Source organism: Dicentrarchus labrax, unplaced genomic scaffold, assembly GCF_905237075.1.
Source record: "Dicentrarchus labrax unplaced genomic scaffold, dlabrax2021, whole genome shotgun sequence".
In the NCBI taxonomy this organism is placed as follows: domain Eukaryota; kingdom Metazoa; phylum Chordata; class Actinopteri; family Moronidae; genus Dicentrarchus; species Dicentrarchus labrax.
Window position 1 is genome coordinate 20,036,507 of NW_026136714.1, and position 19,300 is coordinate 20,055,806.

Here is a 19,300-nt window from a genome sequence, read left to right on the forward strand (position 1 = left end):
ATATTTACTGAGATATTTCATTCTGGACCAAAGTGTTGGACTGACTAACTCCATCCCTCGAGCCAATGTGATAATGTGGCTGAGAAACACACCTTTGAAAAATGTGAATTTAAGTTTAGTGTTTCATATCCTAAAATAGCTGGATAAATGTCAGTGGGGGAAAGTAAATGAGACACTCTCCTCTGCCTTGACTGTTTTAAGAAAGTCATATACCTTTCTTCATTGAGCCAGTCAGTGGCTAAGAAACTGCTGAGGTATCTGTAATTGTTACCTGTACCAGAAAACCCCACAGTGAATACCTTGTCTTGATGACTCCAGTAGGCCTGTACATACAATCAGAAAATGTCTCATTAAGCACCACTTTTTCTTTCATTTGCCTAAAAATGTACTTCATGTTGAGTTGAGACTCAGAGCACTGTGTGTTAAACCCTCCAGCTTTAATGGATGGCTTGCAGCTGGAACAATCACAGTTTCACAAAGGTTAACAGCCAGCTGCAAAAAGCGAGAAAGAAAGAGAGAGTGCTATCAGCAGGGGAGAGATCGAGATCGGCTCTGAGTGAAGTCGGGTATACTGCTACTATTCCCTGCTTTCTTTTTATTTCTGGGCAGGAGTGTAAGGTGGTGGAAGGATGGGTGAACACAAGCCAGACTCAGTCCAAACTCATCTCTGACTTGGACTGAAATTGATAACCACATTTCACACCCCATCCAACTCTGGATTCCGTTCTCTCTGTAATCTGCAGTATGTTCACCCAGGCCAGAATGGCAACATGCCACAGAATGGCAACATGCCACAGAATGGCAACATGCCACAGAATGGCTGTTAATCCTACAACCAGGAAGCCTCTTTTTGACCGACATATAGAGGATGAGTCATGCAAGGTGTACCACCATTATGACTGACGTTAAAATACAGTAGTGTAGGCTGGCCCTATTCAGCTACAGACAGTACTGTTCAAGAACCAGGGCTAATTTGGTATAAAAGGGGTAGTCCTGATCCACACTTCCCAACAGTTCTTGTTTGGAGCCTTGATTGTGTGTTTCTGGATGTATGCATGTGCTATCTGCATGAACGTGACTAGATATTGAGGCAGGCTGATATTAAATCAAAATATTACAAATAAAACATAGTTTAAATATTTTCAATCTAAATTTTGTAGTATTTTTATATGTTTTTAAATTAATTTATATAAAGAATGATGTCAGAGATTCCTCCGCGTACTACTAGAGGCAACGACCAGTGCTACATGTCCCATAGTTTGAGAACCGGTGGTTTAGTTGATTCCCAGGAAGGTCCAAATAAATGTCGGACTGCACATCTGGCAGGGTCTCAGTGCCTCTTCACCACCCAGCTGTGAGAAGGTCGCCTCCCTGTAGTTCCCTGTGCTGTAGGTATGTTGTGTCATTAGTTTATCTTACATTGAGTATATAGTTCTTGTGTTAAGAGGATGATTAGAATTCTTTAGAGGGGATTTGTTCTCCAACAAATCATCATTAATTGGGTGTTCAGACCTTTGATGAGCAATGAGCAATGTGGCTGAACAAAAAGAGAAAAGAGTGCCACCTAGAGTGTCACAGTACTGCCCACACAGATAATATCTAGAAAGTGAAGCTTTGAAGTGAAGTCTCAACCATTATATATAGTCATAACCTATTCCAACTAATTCAAATCTGATGCTAGTAAAAGCATTAATGTTACAGTAAAAGGATGTGAGCGACACTTAAAGCACAAATATTTTTTTATTTTATTTTTTCTTCACTTAATACATACATACTTAAATTGTTATTGTTTCACTTTCCCTGTTATATATTATGCTGTGGTTTTATCAGTTGTGCAGAAAACAAAAAAACACCTAAGCACAATCTGAGCACACACTTGGCCCTATAACAAACATGTTTATCTCAGTCCTCTTGTTGAGACCTTTCATTCTGGGAATGAAACTCAGTTGTAATTCCTACTTGAAACCTCCAACAGCGCTTCAACCCAGCACGCTGCTGCTGCTCCCCATCAAGCCCGACTGCTGCTAATGAGACTTAGGAGCTTATTATCCATTTAGCATGGGAGCCCATGGGGTTTCTTTTGTATATAATCATTGACTTCTTTTCAATCATTACGGCCATATTAGATGGTATTTTACGTGAGTTGAACTCTTGATATAATTAGACAGAATCACCTTATCCCTGTAAAAGATGAAAACCTCTGTTTCATCTCTATTTCTTCAACAGTGTGCATGCAGGAAAGAACAGAAAAATGGGATGTGTCATTTTTTTTGTCTGAAGCGCCAAAGACAGAGACATGATGAAAGTGAAAATAACAGTCTGAGTGGATCTGATAGAGGATAGGGTAATAGCAGAGATTATGAGCAGCATGGAGGAGAGGAGAGTCTTATGTAATCATGTGGATCTACTCTCCAATCCCTCTAATCAAGTCTAGGGGGATCAGTCTATAGGAAAGACCTGTGTCTATTGTACAGTACAATACATAACTGGTTGTGAGTGTATGTGTGTGTGTGTGTGTGTGTGTGTGTGTGTGTGTGTGTGTGTGTTTGTGTCTGAGACAGACAGACAGACAGACAGACAGACAGACAGACAGACAGAAAGTGATGGAGATAGATTAGTGTGTATGCTGTCATGCCTTTCCTGTCCCCAAGATATGTATTTTCAGCTATCCTATTAGTCTAAATCATTATCTCATCTCCTTTAACTGACACCCTTTACATTGCCATAATAATTTTCAAGGCCTGTGTGTGCTCACTGGCAGGAAAACTACTCCTCTGGACACAGGAAAGGCTGAATTGAAACTTAAAACTTTAATGTAAACTTCTTCACAACAACAACTCAATCTAGACACACCAATGGTTAAACCTTTTGTTCTATGTCCATCCCAATCAGTGATGGGAATAACGGCGTTATACATAACGGCGTTATAAATAACGGCGGCGTTATTAACGGCGTTACTTTTTTTAGTAACGAGTAACTAATTGATTACTCTTCCCATCTTAATAACGCCATTACCGTTACTGCCAAAAAATGCGGCGTGTTACTATAATTGAAGCTGTTTTTTTTATCAGACCAACTAGAGACTTTTTTTTACTGTTCTTCCTTGGTTAGTGGGCAGTGCACGAGACAAGCGCAAAAATGCTGACGATTGGCTGAGGTTGAGTAAAATTTCATGGCAAGACAATCAGAAGTAGAGTTGGGCGGGTGTTCGAAAGCACGCAGTAGGACACCACTAGTCGGACACACAACGAACAACACAAGCGAGTCAGTCAACGAGTGACAGGTATGGCGAGCCCAAATAATCCAAAAGTAGCCTTCTCTAAATGGAAGTATAGCCATTACTTTTCCCTCCTAGAAATTAAAGGAACAAATGTAATCGTGAAATGCACATTATGCTATTATTATTATGTTAGATTCAAAGCACCTCATATTGTTACACTGTTCTACTTTTTCGAGGAAGAAAATACTTTAAGTACAGTATATCTACCAATTGTCTGAAGTTTTTTTTTTATTTGCACTACAAAGAGTGTATATATTTGTCATTTATTTTTGGTAAAGTGCTTAACAAGCACAATTTAATTTTCCCCAGTTGTGGCCTGTTGAGGGGCAATAAATATCAAAAGTTCCAAAACATCTATTGTGTTATTTGTATGGATCCACTATATAAACATAATATCTACATACATGGCATTTGATTGGAGGCTAGTCTCACTTTGTCCCACAGCAACATTAAAATAGTTTAGATTTGTGTACATTGTTTCTGTTAATAATGTATTGTATTGTTGTAGTGTCCATTTCATTATAATATTCAGATTTATCATAAATAATTGAACATGCACATGTATTTTAAGTTCCGTTAAAGAGGGGTGGAGGTGGGGTCACATTTGAGCATTTAAAAATGTACTTGAAAGTAACTTAAATAGTTACTTTCTGAAGTAACTACTTACTTTTATAATTTGTAACTGAGTAACTAATTTAGTTACTTTTGGAAGAAGTAACAAGTAACTGTAACTAATTACTTTTTTAAAGTAACTTTCCCAACACTGATCCCAACACACAGAAGATGAAATTCAAGTCGAAGCAGACTGAAATTTTCTGATGACACATAACAGGATTTCTGTGCTCCACTTTCTACCAGTTAATCATTGTTATTTACTGTTGGGTCTCAAACTGTTCACCTTTACTGATCCTTTCAATGTTAATTCTAACATTACGAATCATACATAAGACTATATATACTACTATATAAGTAAATCAGGGAGCTGCGTTTTTTCTGGATAAAAAGCACCATAACGTTTACATTTCTCAACTGAATTCATTTCATTGAGGTTTATGATAAGCGTGGAGTCATTTTTTTTGTCTCCAGTATAAGCCTAATAGCGGCAAGATGCTCAAGAGAGGAGTGTATGAAGGCATACATGATTTGATTTATTAACATGATGGAAAATAATTCATTGTTATAATATTTATAATAATCATAATGTTATCTACAGGCTGCAGCACCTATGACCTTTTGCTGTCATTTATGGTCGTGCTTGTCTGTCATCTCCTCTGCCAGACAGAGGTCAGGGTTCAGCTTCATACACACACACACACACACACACACACACACACACACATACACACACACAGCAGATAGACAGCAGTGCAGTTTACTCAAGTAGAGATTAGCAAGTGTGGTGGACAGGTGGACGTATGAAATGAGTGGGCCGCAAATGCCACATCTGTGGTGAATTGTGATAATTAGCCAGTCTGCGTTTTCTACTACGAGACTGTGTTTCTAGTCGGGAAACAGCAGTAGCAGTTTTTCCAGAGCAAGTGAGGCGGAGGCTATGTGACTTTGTACTGTGTGGTATTGTAATCATGGGCTGAGAATAAAGGGATATTGAGTAGCACTGCGATTCAGACAGTGCTTCTGCTGTGTCGAGTCTCTTCAGCCTCACCACTCTGGAACGCTTCACCAAACAAACACGGTTGGTTTGTCAAAAGCGTGGTATTTCATTACTGTGGTTATCGTGACAGCCCTAGCATCCAGTGTCAATCAGCAGCCATTTGATGTGCTGAAAGGTCAATAATAAGACACTGAACCTCCTCCGTCCTCATACAGCTTTCGTAGGGGCCATTTTTACTGTGTGACTACTAAACTGAAACCAGTAGATCCTCGGAGAAGCATGGGTCAAGCTGTACTCTTATATGTTACTCATGTAACTCTTCTCTTAACTGCTAAAGTTCTGCTGCATGTTTGCTTCATCCTCAAGAATGGCTACAGTAACACACAACCCTGTCATACTGTAGTTACTAACTAACTAACAACGAAAGACATTTAATTACTTTGTTTAAGACATTAAAATATGTTATTACTTTTTTGAAAAGACCTTTTTGTCACGGCCCATCGGCCGTGATCCTGGTCTCCTTCATGCCACTAGTGGGCGTGGCCGCTAGAGCTCCTGCCTCCACACCTGTGGCTCATCACACTACTCAGCACTCCTGTTCCTCATCACCGTCAACTCACCCTTCATAAGCCAGGCCGACCTTCCAGTCCCCGCCGAATCGTTGAATCATCTAGTATGAAAACACGCCAGCCAACCAGAAACTTTTGCTATTAAGAAGTACCTGTTACTAACTTGTTTTTTCCCCTGTCTCACCACCAGACCCAGAGCACTGGAGCCCGGACCCCATACCCACTCTCTGTCTCATCTGCCTCATTTGCATCTCAGGCCATTCAATCCACGTTTGTTTGTGCACTTCAATAAAATCTCTTTTTGAGACTTCAAACTCTGGTCTGCACTTGAGTCCTTGTCACCAGCCCTGACACTTTTCATATACTGGTTTTCTTTAACCCAGTAAAATGACTCATTCAAATTGTAACCTGTAATGTTTAAGAAACAGAATACCTGTGTTACTAAGGCAGTATTGTTACAGGATCTGAATAAATAGTCCAGTACAAGACATTTGATCACAGTCAGAATTAATGTAATCAGAGAAAAAAATGGTTATATAAAACGATAAGTAAATTATCCAGTTAAGTTTTAAGTTAAGTTACTTTTTATCTTTGTACCCGAAGCACTGTGACAGGACCTGTCAGTACTGAAGCACAGAACAATACATGCAGAGAATAACTTTAGTCAGCTGGATCTGAGGTCAGGTTACAGGTTTGACTTGACAAGGCAAAAAAAAGAGAAAGAAAGAAAGAGAATAAAAGAATAATAGCACAGCGTAAGACCACCTTCAAAAATCCAATATAAAAGAAAAGCTATTTCTCCAGTTCACAGCCAGATACAACCAGTCAGACCACCAAATGAAGAAAAGGGGAAAACAGTGACAACCTGTGATGTACTTCTGTACAGTACACCTTTTTCACCCCGTCGTGATGCATCTAGCAACCCAGTAAAAAATGATTTGGCTATTTGCAGGTTAAATTAATTCTAGATGTTTAAGTTAAAACTGGGCTAAATTTGGTTGAAAAATTTACTTTTGCTCATGCTAGAAGCATGTTCTAGGGATTTCAATATTGTTTAGTTGGTCCAACACCATGCTCCTAACTCTACAGCTATTGGTTGCATTGCCATGAAAGTTTGTACAAACATTTGTGGTTCCCAGAGATTGAATTCTATTGACCTTACTGATACACGGTAAACTCAACTTCTGATTTAGTGCCATCATCAGGTAAAACTTATTAATAATAATAATAAATAATAATTTGTAATTAGTAAATGTTATCATGCTAACATGTTAAACTAAGATCACCATCAGCATGTTAGCATTGTCATTGAGCATGTAAGCATGCTGACATTAGCATTTATCTCAGTACAGCCTTGCACAGCAGCTCTGGTTTAACTCTTTATTACATAATATAATCATTGCATTGGCTATATTTCAGCATGTAGTTAGGACCTGATTCACATTAAAACATGGTCAGTTAAATACTATTGAAACAAAAGTTATATTTAATGTAGATCAGTCAAATTTTACTCAGTTTTAACCATGTCTGGATAGCCGACATACTGTTCTGTTACAAACTCTAGAGACCTCTCTGAAAAATGTACCAGTCCATTTAGCTAATAAAAGAGCAAAGCCTCATTCTGGTAAACAATTTTGCTTTGAAGGGCAGAACAAAAATGCAGGAGCAAATCAGAAAACATGTTGTAAAAATAGAGTGATTACTTCCATTGCCCCATCTGAGCCATGCCACCTAACATTAGGCCTGTCAGGCTGTCAGTGCTTTCTCTTATTCTGCTGGTTATGTGTCTCCGCACCAACAGATGACTACACCATCCCTTTTCACCCGAAATTAGTCGTCATGGATGTACATACAAGGAGCAGCAATACTAGTGCAAGCAAAAAAAGTGAAGTGGGATTTCTACATCAGCTACATCTCTACTTCTTCTCCCCATGGAATCAGACTGGCCTGGACAATTCATTAGATTTATCACTGACTCACCCACTTATCTGAGCTAGGCATGTAATTTCACTTTCCATCCATCCTACCTGCTCCAACCACAAATTCCCATTTAGTAGCCTGTGCCAGCCGACCAGACTGGAGTCCCACAGGCGGCCGACGCTCCCTTTCAATTTCAGTAAGGCCTATTAAAGACAGCTATAGCAAGTCAGCTAGCAGTGGATACCTGGCCTGTATTCATCTAAGGGCTGACATACACTCCAAAGCTTCAATTTCTCTCTGCATTTGTCTTAATACATCCCAAGAGGTTGGTGCAGAACATGCTGTTGCTGCTAATATAAGTGACACTGCGCCGCTGAGCAAAAAAAGTAAAAAGCACCTAGAAGAAACATGAGCCTTGCTTTGGCTTTGGTTTCCAGTTTCTTCCAGTTGCTTGGAAATAAAACTTATGTCATTTCAGCTACTTAAACTTGGTGCAAAAGCAAAAAATGTAAATGTACTCATTTAACTATGACAAAAGAACTTTATGTGTGATAGACACGTTTGAATACTGACTCTGAGTTTATATTCAAAAGCATTTTATCCGGAGCACATTGGCCATTTTATCATGTACTAGTTTGAAGAACTACATACCAGAAGAATAAGCTGAATGTCACCTGGCTTATATTTATGTACCATGCTTTTGGAAATTTAAACCAACAGAAGAACATCATCCTTCAGTTGATGGCAAAACATAAACATCACTACATGTGTGAGGTTTCTATATATCAGATATATTTACAGTGAGTGTACACTGTATGCAGCCAGAAGATGTATTGCAAAAGAGCTAACATACAGCTGCAAGAACAGGGAAAAACACTAAATTGAGTTATAATAAATACAAAATTTACTGATGTAATGATTACAAAGGGTCTTGGTCTTCATTGAATGTTCATAAAGTTTATACAATGAGTAATATGTTTTAAGAACAGAAGCAGGGTGATACTCACAACATGAAGTCTTGTTCCCAACATGGCTGGTCCCCACGGACTGTGATGGTGGTACTCTTGACATTTTGCACCTTTAAAGTCACATAGGCGTTGAATTTGTCTGAAAAATATAGAGACAAAACAATTTCAAAAAAGATTTTGCATTTTAATTGAATACCTGTTTGGGTTGATGCCTTATAAAACATCATGTGAGGAGGTATTTTATCTTACAGAATAGTTCATTTAATGGGACCAAAATTGTGCAGCAATTTTTGAATACATTTACATGTTTAAAATATTATCTTGTAACTCACTGAAAAAAACATTACGTTATAAAACAAACATCATTTTTCTTTTGTCCTGTCCTGTTAATACCATCCCGAGGCTCCAGTGACCCATTTCAGTTATTGACTGAACTCCAGGAGAAAATATAAATTCCCTCTCTACAATAATACAGTAAATAGCCATTATTTTTGAAGCAGTGAAGCATCTCTAGAGACCATGACAAGATGAAGGGGAGATAACAAAGACTAAAATCTCTACCTAGTGAGGAATAATTACAATTACCGATATAGAACAAACAACAACTAAAGAACACACACCTTAAGGAACACGCACACACATAGATATCATGCAGAATTTAATATCACACACTAATATAAAGGAGATAAAGACATTATCCCCAACCCAGCTGCAGGATATGACCACAAAACACAGAGCATATGCTAATTTTAGCCGCCTGTGCAATACATTATGCTTTCTCCTTTAAATCCCCAAACAGTACAAACACCATAAACCAGTGTGGACAGCATATTTGTGCAGAACTGTCAGACAGCATTGGTCAAGTGCAAGTGGGATTAAAGGCAATCAACAGCCATGTCATAACTCCAACAGAGTCCTAAAAACAATAATAATGTCTTTTGCCAAGATAAAATAGGATCAACAGACATGTTGATCTGCCTTCAGAGGTGCCACACTAACTTTTGAAAAATCAAACTACATTCTACTACATCAATGACATTTGAGAAACATTGCATCCCATAAAAAATATGGGTTCAAAAGTCTTTCCCCAAACTGTGAAACCTGAATAATCAATTATTGCCACATCTTTATGACCTTCTACATGAAATGTTACATTTTATTGGGTTGGGGTTAAACTGCTGGTTAAGGACATTTTCTCATTATGTTGATTTAAAAATGCCATCTATGTGGCATTACGTTTCCTTCAAATTTGTTGTTCCAAATGAGGTCAGAAAAGTGTTCTGAAAATCTTGTTCTGAACCTCCGATGCTACTAAAATGTTAAAAAGGAAATAAAAATGCTTAAAAACAGCCAAGTTCAATAACGAAAGTATGAAGAGCAATGAATGACAATGGTACAGACATTCAATAAAGTTTTTCAATAAAAATATGTAAATGGAAGATTCATTTGTACTCTTCAAGAGGAACTGCTAAAAGAAAAGGTGTTTAGTTGTCTTTCCAGCCAGTGAAATTAAGTGTAATATCACTGCATTTTTTTATGTCTTCTGTTTATCTATTTCTGTTTTTTATTTCTAAACAAATTATCATTATTAGCGTTTAGCAATGTAGTGTGTAAAGATGCACAATTCTAAAAGTGGAAAATTCTATTTTCAACCAATGAATCCTCCATATTTGGGCACCCAGGACAAAAGTAGGAGGACAAAGACAGAAATAAACAATTGCACCTTAAATAACTCTACTGTGTGCATTTTAATAAGACTCATTTGCAAGAAGGTGTCACTAATAACTGTGGAAGCGCTGAACAATTTGTACCAAGAAAAAGCCACTTCAGAGTCTCATTTCATTTTCTCATCACACTCTGACGGTTGTACAGAGAACTAACGTTATATGACCCTTTCCCATCTTTTCAATGACGCAGGTCAGCATTGATCCAGGCTTAATATATTCAGATTCAGACATATTAATGCTACATGTGGTTATTCTACAGAGATCAACTGGTGCAAGGATAATTGCCTTCTCTTTTCCTGGAAGTTTCTCCTTGTTCTCATTGAGGGTCTGTGATTATTATTTCATAATATGTGACCTGCTCCATCATTTTGAGTCACTTTGACCCAGAAACACATTTTGAGTTTTCTTCATGGCTGTAAAGAGGAAAGTCTCAGCTTTATGGCGATACCAAAATTATTTTTCTATTCCAAAATTGTATGAGACACGCCCTTCCAAAGGTCGACTGTCACCAAACCTTGTTTTTGAGAAAAAGGGCTCTAAAGATAGCAATCAACATTCCGCCATATTCCAAATGAATTGAAAGACATTTATAAACAGTTTATATTCAAGTAAATAAACTTTACTGCTTTACTGCTTTACATAATTATAATCAGAGACATTGTATGCTACCATCGGGTCAGCCACGAGTGGAATATCTTCCTCCTCGCCTCCGTCACACTCACTTTCTTCGCCATCACGATCGGAGCCGGCCGGTGTCGGTAGCACAAAATACCGGAGGTCGAGCCGCCGCTGTCACTCTCACTCTCAGCTGCCGGTGCGGTGAGAAAGTCCGTAATAAGGTCGATCCAGTTGTCGTCTGAAGTAGCATGTCTTACAGGAATTGAATTTAAAAGTTGAGCAATTTCGTCGTCGCGAAGATTCATTTTGTCTAAGCTGTCAATCTGTCAATCTGTCTCAGTGTCGATCTAAACTGACAGTTGACAGATGACGTAGATGACACAAACACCTATCCTTTGTATTTTACATTAATTTTGACATTGTATGAAAGCTGAGACTTTATTTAATTAGAAACATGTAAAACTGAAAATAGCCCAAAATTGTATTTTCTTGTAAAAACGTGTTTCTACATAAACGGGCCGCTGCGACATCCGACTCATTTTGATGGGCGTTGTGAAGCACTTTGATGTTAATGGATACATCAAATTAACTCCTTCACTTTTACTTAACTACTGTATACATGCACTCATTATTTTATTGGTAGTCACAAAGATGTAGCCTCCTTATCAAGTCCTTTTTGTGCCTAATCTGCCCAAACGTTCAAGGTCCAGTGTGTAGGGTTTAGTGGCATCCAGCTGTGTTGTTGCAGATTGCAACTCCTTCTCGTCTTTCTGGGATACTATTTAATTTGGAGGACCTGTTGAGAATATAGCCCAAATTTGACCTACCACACCTACTCAATATTCGGGCAAATGTTTACTTTTAAAGGAGGATTTACAAAATAAATCGTAAAAGAAAATAAATTATTGTAAAATACTAATTCTTCAAATACAATGTAGCTTTTGTTTGGTTTTTTTGGCATAACTTTGTTATATCAGTGCACAAGTGACTGTGGAGTTTGGTCACAGGCATCTCTCATGTAATTATGTTTAACCAAGATTAAGGTTAGGGCAAGGCAGTGGTTATAGTTAAGGTTACTGTGGGTAAAGTCTCCAGGGAATTAATGCAAGTCAATGTAATGTCCTGCTTAGAGGCAAAAACAGGTGTGTATGTGTGTGTGTTCTGTAACTCACAGTGATCAACATAATCATCATAAACCGAGGAGCTTTGAGCCACCGACCACCTAATCCCTGCTTGATTACCTTCCTCAAGTAGCCCACTCTTCGCAGAGAGCCCAATGCACATAACGCTGAAAGAGCGTATGCAGTGCTGGTGTGTGTATTTGTGTGTCATTGTACAGCTCTGTGTTCTCAATTTTACAACCACTTTCTTTTGAAGAGGGCCAGTGGAGCTGAGGGCAGCGTCATTGGATTTGGGGTGAAGATGAGGTGAGGGACGTGATCATTCAGCTGCATAAATGAATACATTGCAGCCAGGGTTTGGTTCCAACACCCAGATTCCAATTTGGATTCATTAAGCTGCAAGTCTTAATGAAGTCTTCATGAATTGCTTCAAGAATTGATATCTATTCCTGCCTACCCTACTTAGCAAAAATTATGGTTGTGATGGTTTTAGTAAGAGCTTTTTAAATAAGGTGCAGCAACTGACATAAAGCGTGTCCTGTGACAAGACATGGTTTACGTTGAAACAATAGTTGCTGAAGTTTGACCGCTGGCTCCAAATAAACAGCATGGCAATGACCATAATGCTAAAAAAAATCTATGCTTTTGAAACACCACAAACCAATGGGCGATCACCCCCTGCTTGGTCTGAACACCATTAGAAAAAGTAGTGAGTGATCAGTAGTGTCCATGACTCTACAATTTGGTAGAGACAGGGTGCTGAGGGGTGGGTATGTATGTATGGGAAGTTAGCATTGCAAGGAAGGACCTTATGGACTCAATTTTGCAACAAAAAGGTTAACATAGTCACTGGCAAAAGGGATGCAAAGCGTAAATCAGATCTTGTGTTTTGGTAAACATACTGTTGCACACAGATGTGTTTCTTATATGTATCCAATTTCTGTCTAGAAATCCCCCAAGAGCTCTTTGTTGATTACATCATCCTGCTTTAGCAAAGAGAGCAGGGCAGCACTAAGCTAATAAAGCAACACTGGGGAGAAGAAACTCACAGAGCACGGGAAGCCCCCTGCATTTTGTAATCCTTATTTATGCAGGGAGGGTTGATGAAGCACTTGACCTGCTTCAGTCAAAAGATTTGCATGGAAGTACCATATTGAACTTGTCTGTAAAAAGACTCTGAAGTCAATTGGTATCTTGAGTAGAGTTTGTTCATTGTTTAATCATTCCTGTATTTTTTTTTTATTAATTTCACAAATCAAATATATATTTATTTTATTTTATTTAGCAATTAATGGATCTCATTATAATATATTTCAACTGGTAAATCTAGAAAAATATCAGATCAAGAAAAAGATAGCTGAAAAAGAAAGCCACAAATTAGAGATAGGTAGTTAGAGATGTTTTTTGGCCAGATGTTTGAAAGGGGTAAATTAACACTTTGTAATCTTACAATAATCTTTATTGCTCCAGGCAGAACTAGGTAGAAGTCTAAAAAAAGGTAATGGAACAGTTTGACATTTTGGGAAATATTCTCATTCGCTGTCTTGCAGAGAGTTAAATGATGTAATGCAGTTGGACATTTGACAAAAAATGGGAGCCATTCTGAGTCTGCCACACTATTTCCAATTTTCTTAATACAATCATGTTTTTATATAATTAACCATGCATTTCAGACTAGTGTTTCTTCTTCCTTTTTAGTGTTGATATTGCTAATGGAGACACATGTATCTAAGAGTAAATCGAAGTTTAGAAAATATTACCTATATTTTATACTGAAAATGAGACACATGAAATGTCAAGCGTAAATGTTGCCTTTCTGTCTCTGAGACATTGAGGTGATAGGTTTAATCTGGAATAATCCATCATTCACTTAAGGGGGTTGCCAGTTCTGTGATTAAGGGGACAAGGGGACCGGCAGAGTGTAGACAGCCCCATTTACTGCCTGAACTAACAGGGTTAAGGGAAAATCAGGAAAACACAACTGGACTGGACAAAAAAGCAAAAATAAAATAAACAGCACATCATATAGATTTGTCATCTCTTTCCTTTAACACCACCATTGTTGTCATTGGGTATTTGAATGACACTTAGCAGACCTCCATAAATACTTGGTTGCACACACACACTGACCCAACACAAACACACACACAAACACAAATCCACATTCCGCCAGTAAGCAGCAACGAGCTGTGGTGGGGCGAACATATCCCAGCATGCAGCAGGACCCTCTTGGGGAGCAGTCGGTATCATTTATAATTAAGCGCCGATGACTTGTGAAAATAAATAAGTTATATTCAGTTACACATGGACGTGTGCAGCGCAGCCAGGCAAGATGACATTTACTAGGCTGTCTACAGTAATGAATACACTATTAAGGGAGAGGGAAAGGGGAGGGTGAGTGGAAAAGAGCTTTTGGTGGATGAATGGAGCGAAAGGAGATATTAAACTGACACTAAGTTATTTTTGTCTCTTAAGTGAAAAAATGGTGGCTTGCCTGGTAACATATGATTTCGTAGTTCAGTTAAACAGTACACTAAAATGTGTCAACGATTTTAGGTGAGAAATAGGCAATGCAGTATCAGCATCTTCATTCATATTTGATCAGCACTAGTTTAACAGTTTGATCTGAGTTTCGTACACTGCGCTCGACAGACTCAGTGAGAATGACTTGTCAGTCACAAGGTAGCCAAGCCCAAAAGCATACGCTGCTTTATCATCTATTTTGGACCATAATTTACTAAATGAACATCATCTTGTATGGAAGAAGACTTGAAACTAGCGATTGAGACAATAAACGCGTTACTGAGTCGGGTTATTTCTCCATAAAACTGCATGGTATCGTTTTTTTATTGCAGTCAATGGATCTGCCCCTCGCTGGCCATTAAAAAGAATGCAGGTTTAAGACAGTCACCACTCTTATCAACCCTATTGAATAGCAGTAGACAGATATCTTCAGCAAACAAGCTCTAATAACTATACACTACCTGGCCAGAACCAAACAGCAGACATACAAAGTTAGTGGCTAGCTGGTGAGAAAAGAAGATAATTCAGCTCAAGAGCCAAATATTTTCCTCAAGGGTTGGGAGACTTAAACAAAGCTTTAAATGAATGAATATTGAACTTACATTCTTTAGGTGGATGAAAAACATGACTCTAATTGAATGTTAATGTAGCTCTGTGCCACTTCTTAACATACAAAATAACTACCTACAGTATGTTAGAAGTTACTGACAGCAGAAACACCCTGCAATTAATGCTCAAAAAACCACTCATGGTCGAAAAATAGATGATCATTTCCTAAAAAATGCAATCTGCACTCACTCCACTACTACGGGACTATGTCTCTCATCTATTATTGCCCATTTTGGAATGATAATACAGTTCAAATCAAATCAAATCAAATGAAATCAGTATGTTGTACCACAACAGTTGTATCTCACCTGACAGATGAGCAGAAACAAAATTCCAAACAGGGACATTTTTTGGCCAGGATACAGTAAGTGTCTACAATGTCTATAGTGTTACTTACAAATAAACTAAATTGACTCTGGAGGAATAGTTACACTAGTTACACACTGTGGTAAGCAACAGATGTATTTCAAGTCAGACAGCACAGCAGTTCAGACAGTGCTGTGAGACAGGGCTACCTCATTACACTGACCATTGCCTCATTATTGTCCGGGATTCCTTTGGATTCTTTAGGCCGCGGTTGACCATCACAGCAAGATAACCATTACGACTGATGAGAAATGCATCAGGTTTGAAACACGACATGATTTTGGATAATTTGCTGTTCAGTCACCTGAAGACAGGCCTGTTGTCCAAGGTTAATGCTTTATTATAACAAGTACAAGCCAAATGTTTCACTGTCTGCACTCAAACTGAAAAGTAAACCAAAACAGAAAAGACAACGAGCCAAAATAAAAATAAATTTACACCAATCTTCTCCAGTGGAACTACTACTATCATCTACTATTAAAAACTCAGAAGATCCACTGAAGCAATTTCATTTCACCGGCCTTGCTTAAAGGTCCTTTGTGTTTGTAATTCACATGTTCTGCCATGATTGTTTTTCCAAAGCACTTTGAGACTCAAACTAGTTTCCCTCTGAGTAAAAGCCCACTTCCCAAACCTCTAATCCAAAGATTTGCAAGTACAGTAAGTGGTGTCATGACCCAGAAGCTCAAAAGCATGTTTTATTTCAAACCACTAACCACTACTAAAAGAGCTGATATCACTGATTTGCATCCCTTAAACCAAAGAAAAAATTAAGTATTTCATTAAATGAGCTGCTAGCAGAGTGATCACCTTCCACATGGACATCCTAAGTGGCCTCTGTCTCTGGAGTTAGTCACTGGAGAATGAATTGTGCCATGCTGATTAACAATCTTATGATAATTTCAGGATCTTACTTGATGTCTACTAAAATTGGGTTGATTGCCCCAAATAACAACAACAAAAAAGAGAACCCAACACATTGTATCACTTCTGTTTGGTTATATAAAGTAATGCATATAGCTGACAGACATCTCAACTACTTAACAAATAAAATCAAAACTATATCTGTACTTTTCTTTTCCTTTTTTCTTTCTGATTTTTCATTAGCCTCAGGGATGTACATTTGCTATGTTAAGTACTTTGATTTCAATGTAATTCTGTGGCTTATGAGAAATGGACAATTGTTTAAGTGGTTTGACCTGCTTGCTGGACCCGCTGGAGGAAAATTTTGGTAATCAGCAAAGACATAAGGAGTTCTCTGGGGACCAAAAATGTCTGTATTAAATCCAGCAGTTGTAGGTTGGCTCACAGCTTTGATAGCATGTCTTAAAACAGGGTAATGTGCCTTAAATCTTATAAACTAATAAAGTGACACATATACCAGCCGATATATCTCTCAGGGGTCGTCGACCACTGGGGTTTCAGGAGGGCCTTGGGACAGCAGCCAGCTCCCGGAGGCAAATAATCTATTGCTTCTTACTATTAAGATAAATCAGATCATGTTTCCTAAACTGGGGCATTAGAGTGGGACAAAGTCTACTAGTTGTGTCTGACCTGAGACTAATAATCATGTCACATGACAGAACTGCATTCTGGGTATACTTGCTATCACTTGACTGGGTGTTAAAGCCCTGAGGAAAAGTAGGTGTGTTGTTTTAGGTTAAGAACATTTCCAGACATTTCCTATATGTGTCAGGCGATTTATAATAAGAGGACTGCAATGTAATTTAGCACTAAAATAAAAACACTCAACTTGGTTATCTCGCTTAGGCAATTCTAACTCTGCAAAATTGTTTATCAGACTGTTCAATGGTGAAAGATGGCAAATTTCATTTTTCGACTGAGGGGATAATGGTTACAACCTTGCAGACACCGACATGGAGAATTAATGACAAGGACTGGGTCTCGTGTGTTTCTTGTACATTGTATAGGTCTACCTATTGTAAATTCTCAACTTATTTTTTGTACTTACAGCAGTTCTTTTTTTTTTATTTCTTTTTTTCTATTCCCAATGTTTTAATTTTCCTGCTTGCTTGTTTAATCCTTGTAACCTGATTTGGATGAGTCCACTTTGGACTGCCTTAATGTTCATCACTCTCTGCTTCTCCACAGATTCAACAGTTCAGTTAAAGATTTTAACAGCAGGGAACTGCATGGAAGTTTTTTTTAAACATTCATACATACTTCAAGACATTAGTGACCTGGCACTGATTTAACACACATGAATCCATATATTTAAATCATATAGCTTGAACTTTTTGGACATATAATTAACAATAACAAACAAGCAAAAAATGCTGCCATTTATTAATTTTTACAATAATTTATAGATGTCAGAAAACACACACCGCTCTACTGTTTTGTGGCCAAGCATGGAGCAATGGCGTTTTTGGTTTTATTAGTTACAGTTACAGTTAGAGCGGTTCTATTTCTGACATTTAAAGCATTCATTAGCTTTAGTAAGTAGTGGCACTTAGTTCCCTTTTCTCAGCCATAAAGAATGGCTATTGTAATCAGAAACCTGGATAAAGTCTGATTTCTCAAAACCAGGACAAACTAGTTTTCTGGAACCAGGATAGGATGTTTGCATGAACAAACCATGACCAGGATGTTGCTTCTCAGAAAACACTTTGGAATTCCTGGTTTTGATAAGTGCTAAAAGATTTTAATCTCTTCTAATGCCTATTATTTGGCTAAAGGATATACCATATCAAGTAGCCACTACTCAAGGAGTTTCAAGTTACAAAGAAGGTCTTAGACTGAAAACCATTGGAGTTTCCTTTTACAGTCAACTGTGCAATTTACTTGGTATTGCAAATTAGTTTAACTGTATAACATTCAAAGGGAGAATTGCTAGCAGTAGTAATTCAGAAGAACTACAGAATAAATGAATTAAGGGCATTTCTAAAGTAGCAACACCATCACTCATGTCCTGTTTTATGAACCCTGGGGAAGCCAATCAAATCTCCTCCTTCCGCTCTGAAAATCTGCCCTGTGATCGAAGGCCAGAGGCAGCCAATGACAAATCATCTCCTGTATCTGGAGTCTGTCTCTGTCTCATAAAGACACTGAGGGATTTGTCTCCATCTTCTCCTTTATGCCGGGATGACAAGTTATCATTTCAGGCTAGCAGGTGGCCCTTTGTCTGTGATGATCTATTGATTTCCTTCCCTCCTCCTCTGGCTTGACTTTTCATTCTCCCACTCGTTGCTGTTGTTCTCCCCTCATCATCGCCTGAAGGGAAGGTGGGATGAACAGCTGCAGCCAGCAAAGAGGTAAAAAAAAGACGCGAAGAAAGAAAGGTAGACAAGAAGACGGAATCCCACTTTTGACTGGCTGGCATGAGTTCAACTTTTATGGTTTTAAGTGAAATGTCTGGAAAAATGTTGGATGTATTGCCATGAAATCTGGGACAGAAATTCATTTTCCCACTTTTGTGATCCCCTGACTTTGTCCCGTACCATCATCAGGTCAAAACTTTACTCCGTTCAATACTTTTAAAGACAGATTTTTTGATTTAGCCTTCTTTAAAACAAAGAACTCATCTTAAGTCGATTCTGAAAACGTTTAACATTATATATCCTGAGTGAAGAAACTATTCCTCACATTCTTAACAAACTTCTACAAATTGGAAAGTCAATATCTTTGTCTAGGCTTAAGACCACCTCCTCTAGACATAGAGGAAATCCCAGCTCTAGTCACATGACTGAGTCTCCATGACTGAGACAAAAAGCTTGTCTTGACAGCTTTCCCGTTTACTATCATGACCACCTCAATGTTCAAACATCAGCAGATATTCAATATTCAGCTCTTACCTGGGGGCCCATGTAGTTTGGCTTTTTTCACTGGAAGAGAAAATGAGAAAACACAGGTTAGTCAAAAGGTAAGTATATTAATTTTATTTTTCTTTCTCATCTTTCTGCATGTGTTGCAGAATTATTTGACTGTTCTTCCTTTTGATTAAATATTAATGTTATTTGTGTTGTT

At 38.1% G+C, this 19,300-nt stretch overlaps 1 protein-coding gene across 3 annotated transcripts in view; it reads right to left on the reverse strand.

Annotated features, from left to right (window-relative positions):
- The window catches only part of LOC127375974 (protein unc-13 homolog B-like), a 103,915-nt gene that overhangs the window by 67,161 nt on the left and 17,454 nt on the right, over window positions 1–19,300 (reverse strand). For all 3 annotated transcript variants that reach the window (XM_051422421.1, XM_051422417.1, XM_051422416.1), the window contains exons 2-3: window positions 19,129–19,158; window positions 8,389–8,488 (exon numbers count right to left, since the gene is read on the reverse strand). In XM_051422421.1, coding sequence (XP_051278381.1) covers window positions 8,389–8,488; window positions 19,129–19,158 — 130 coding nt within the window. The remainder of the gene's footprint in view (window positions 1–8,388; window positions 8,489–19,128; window positions 19,159–19,300) is intronic.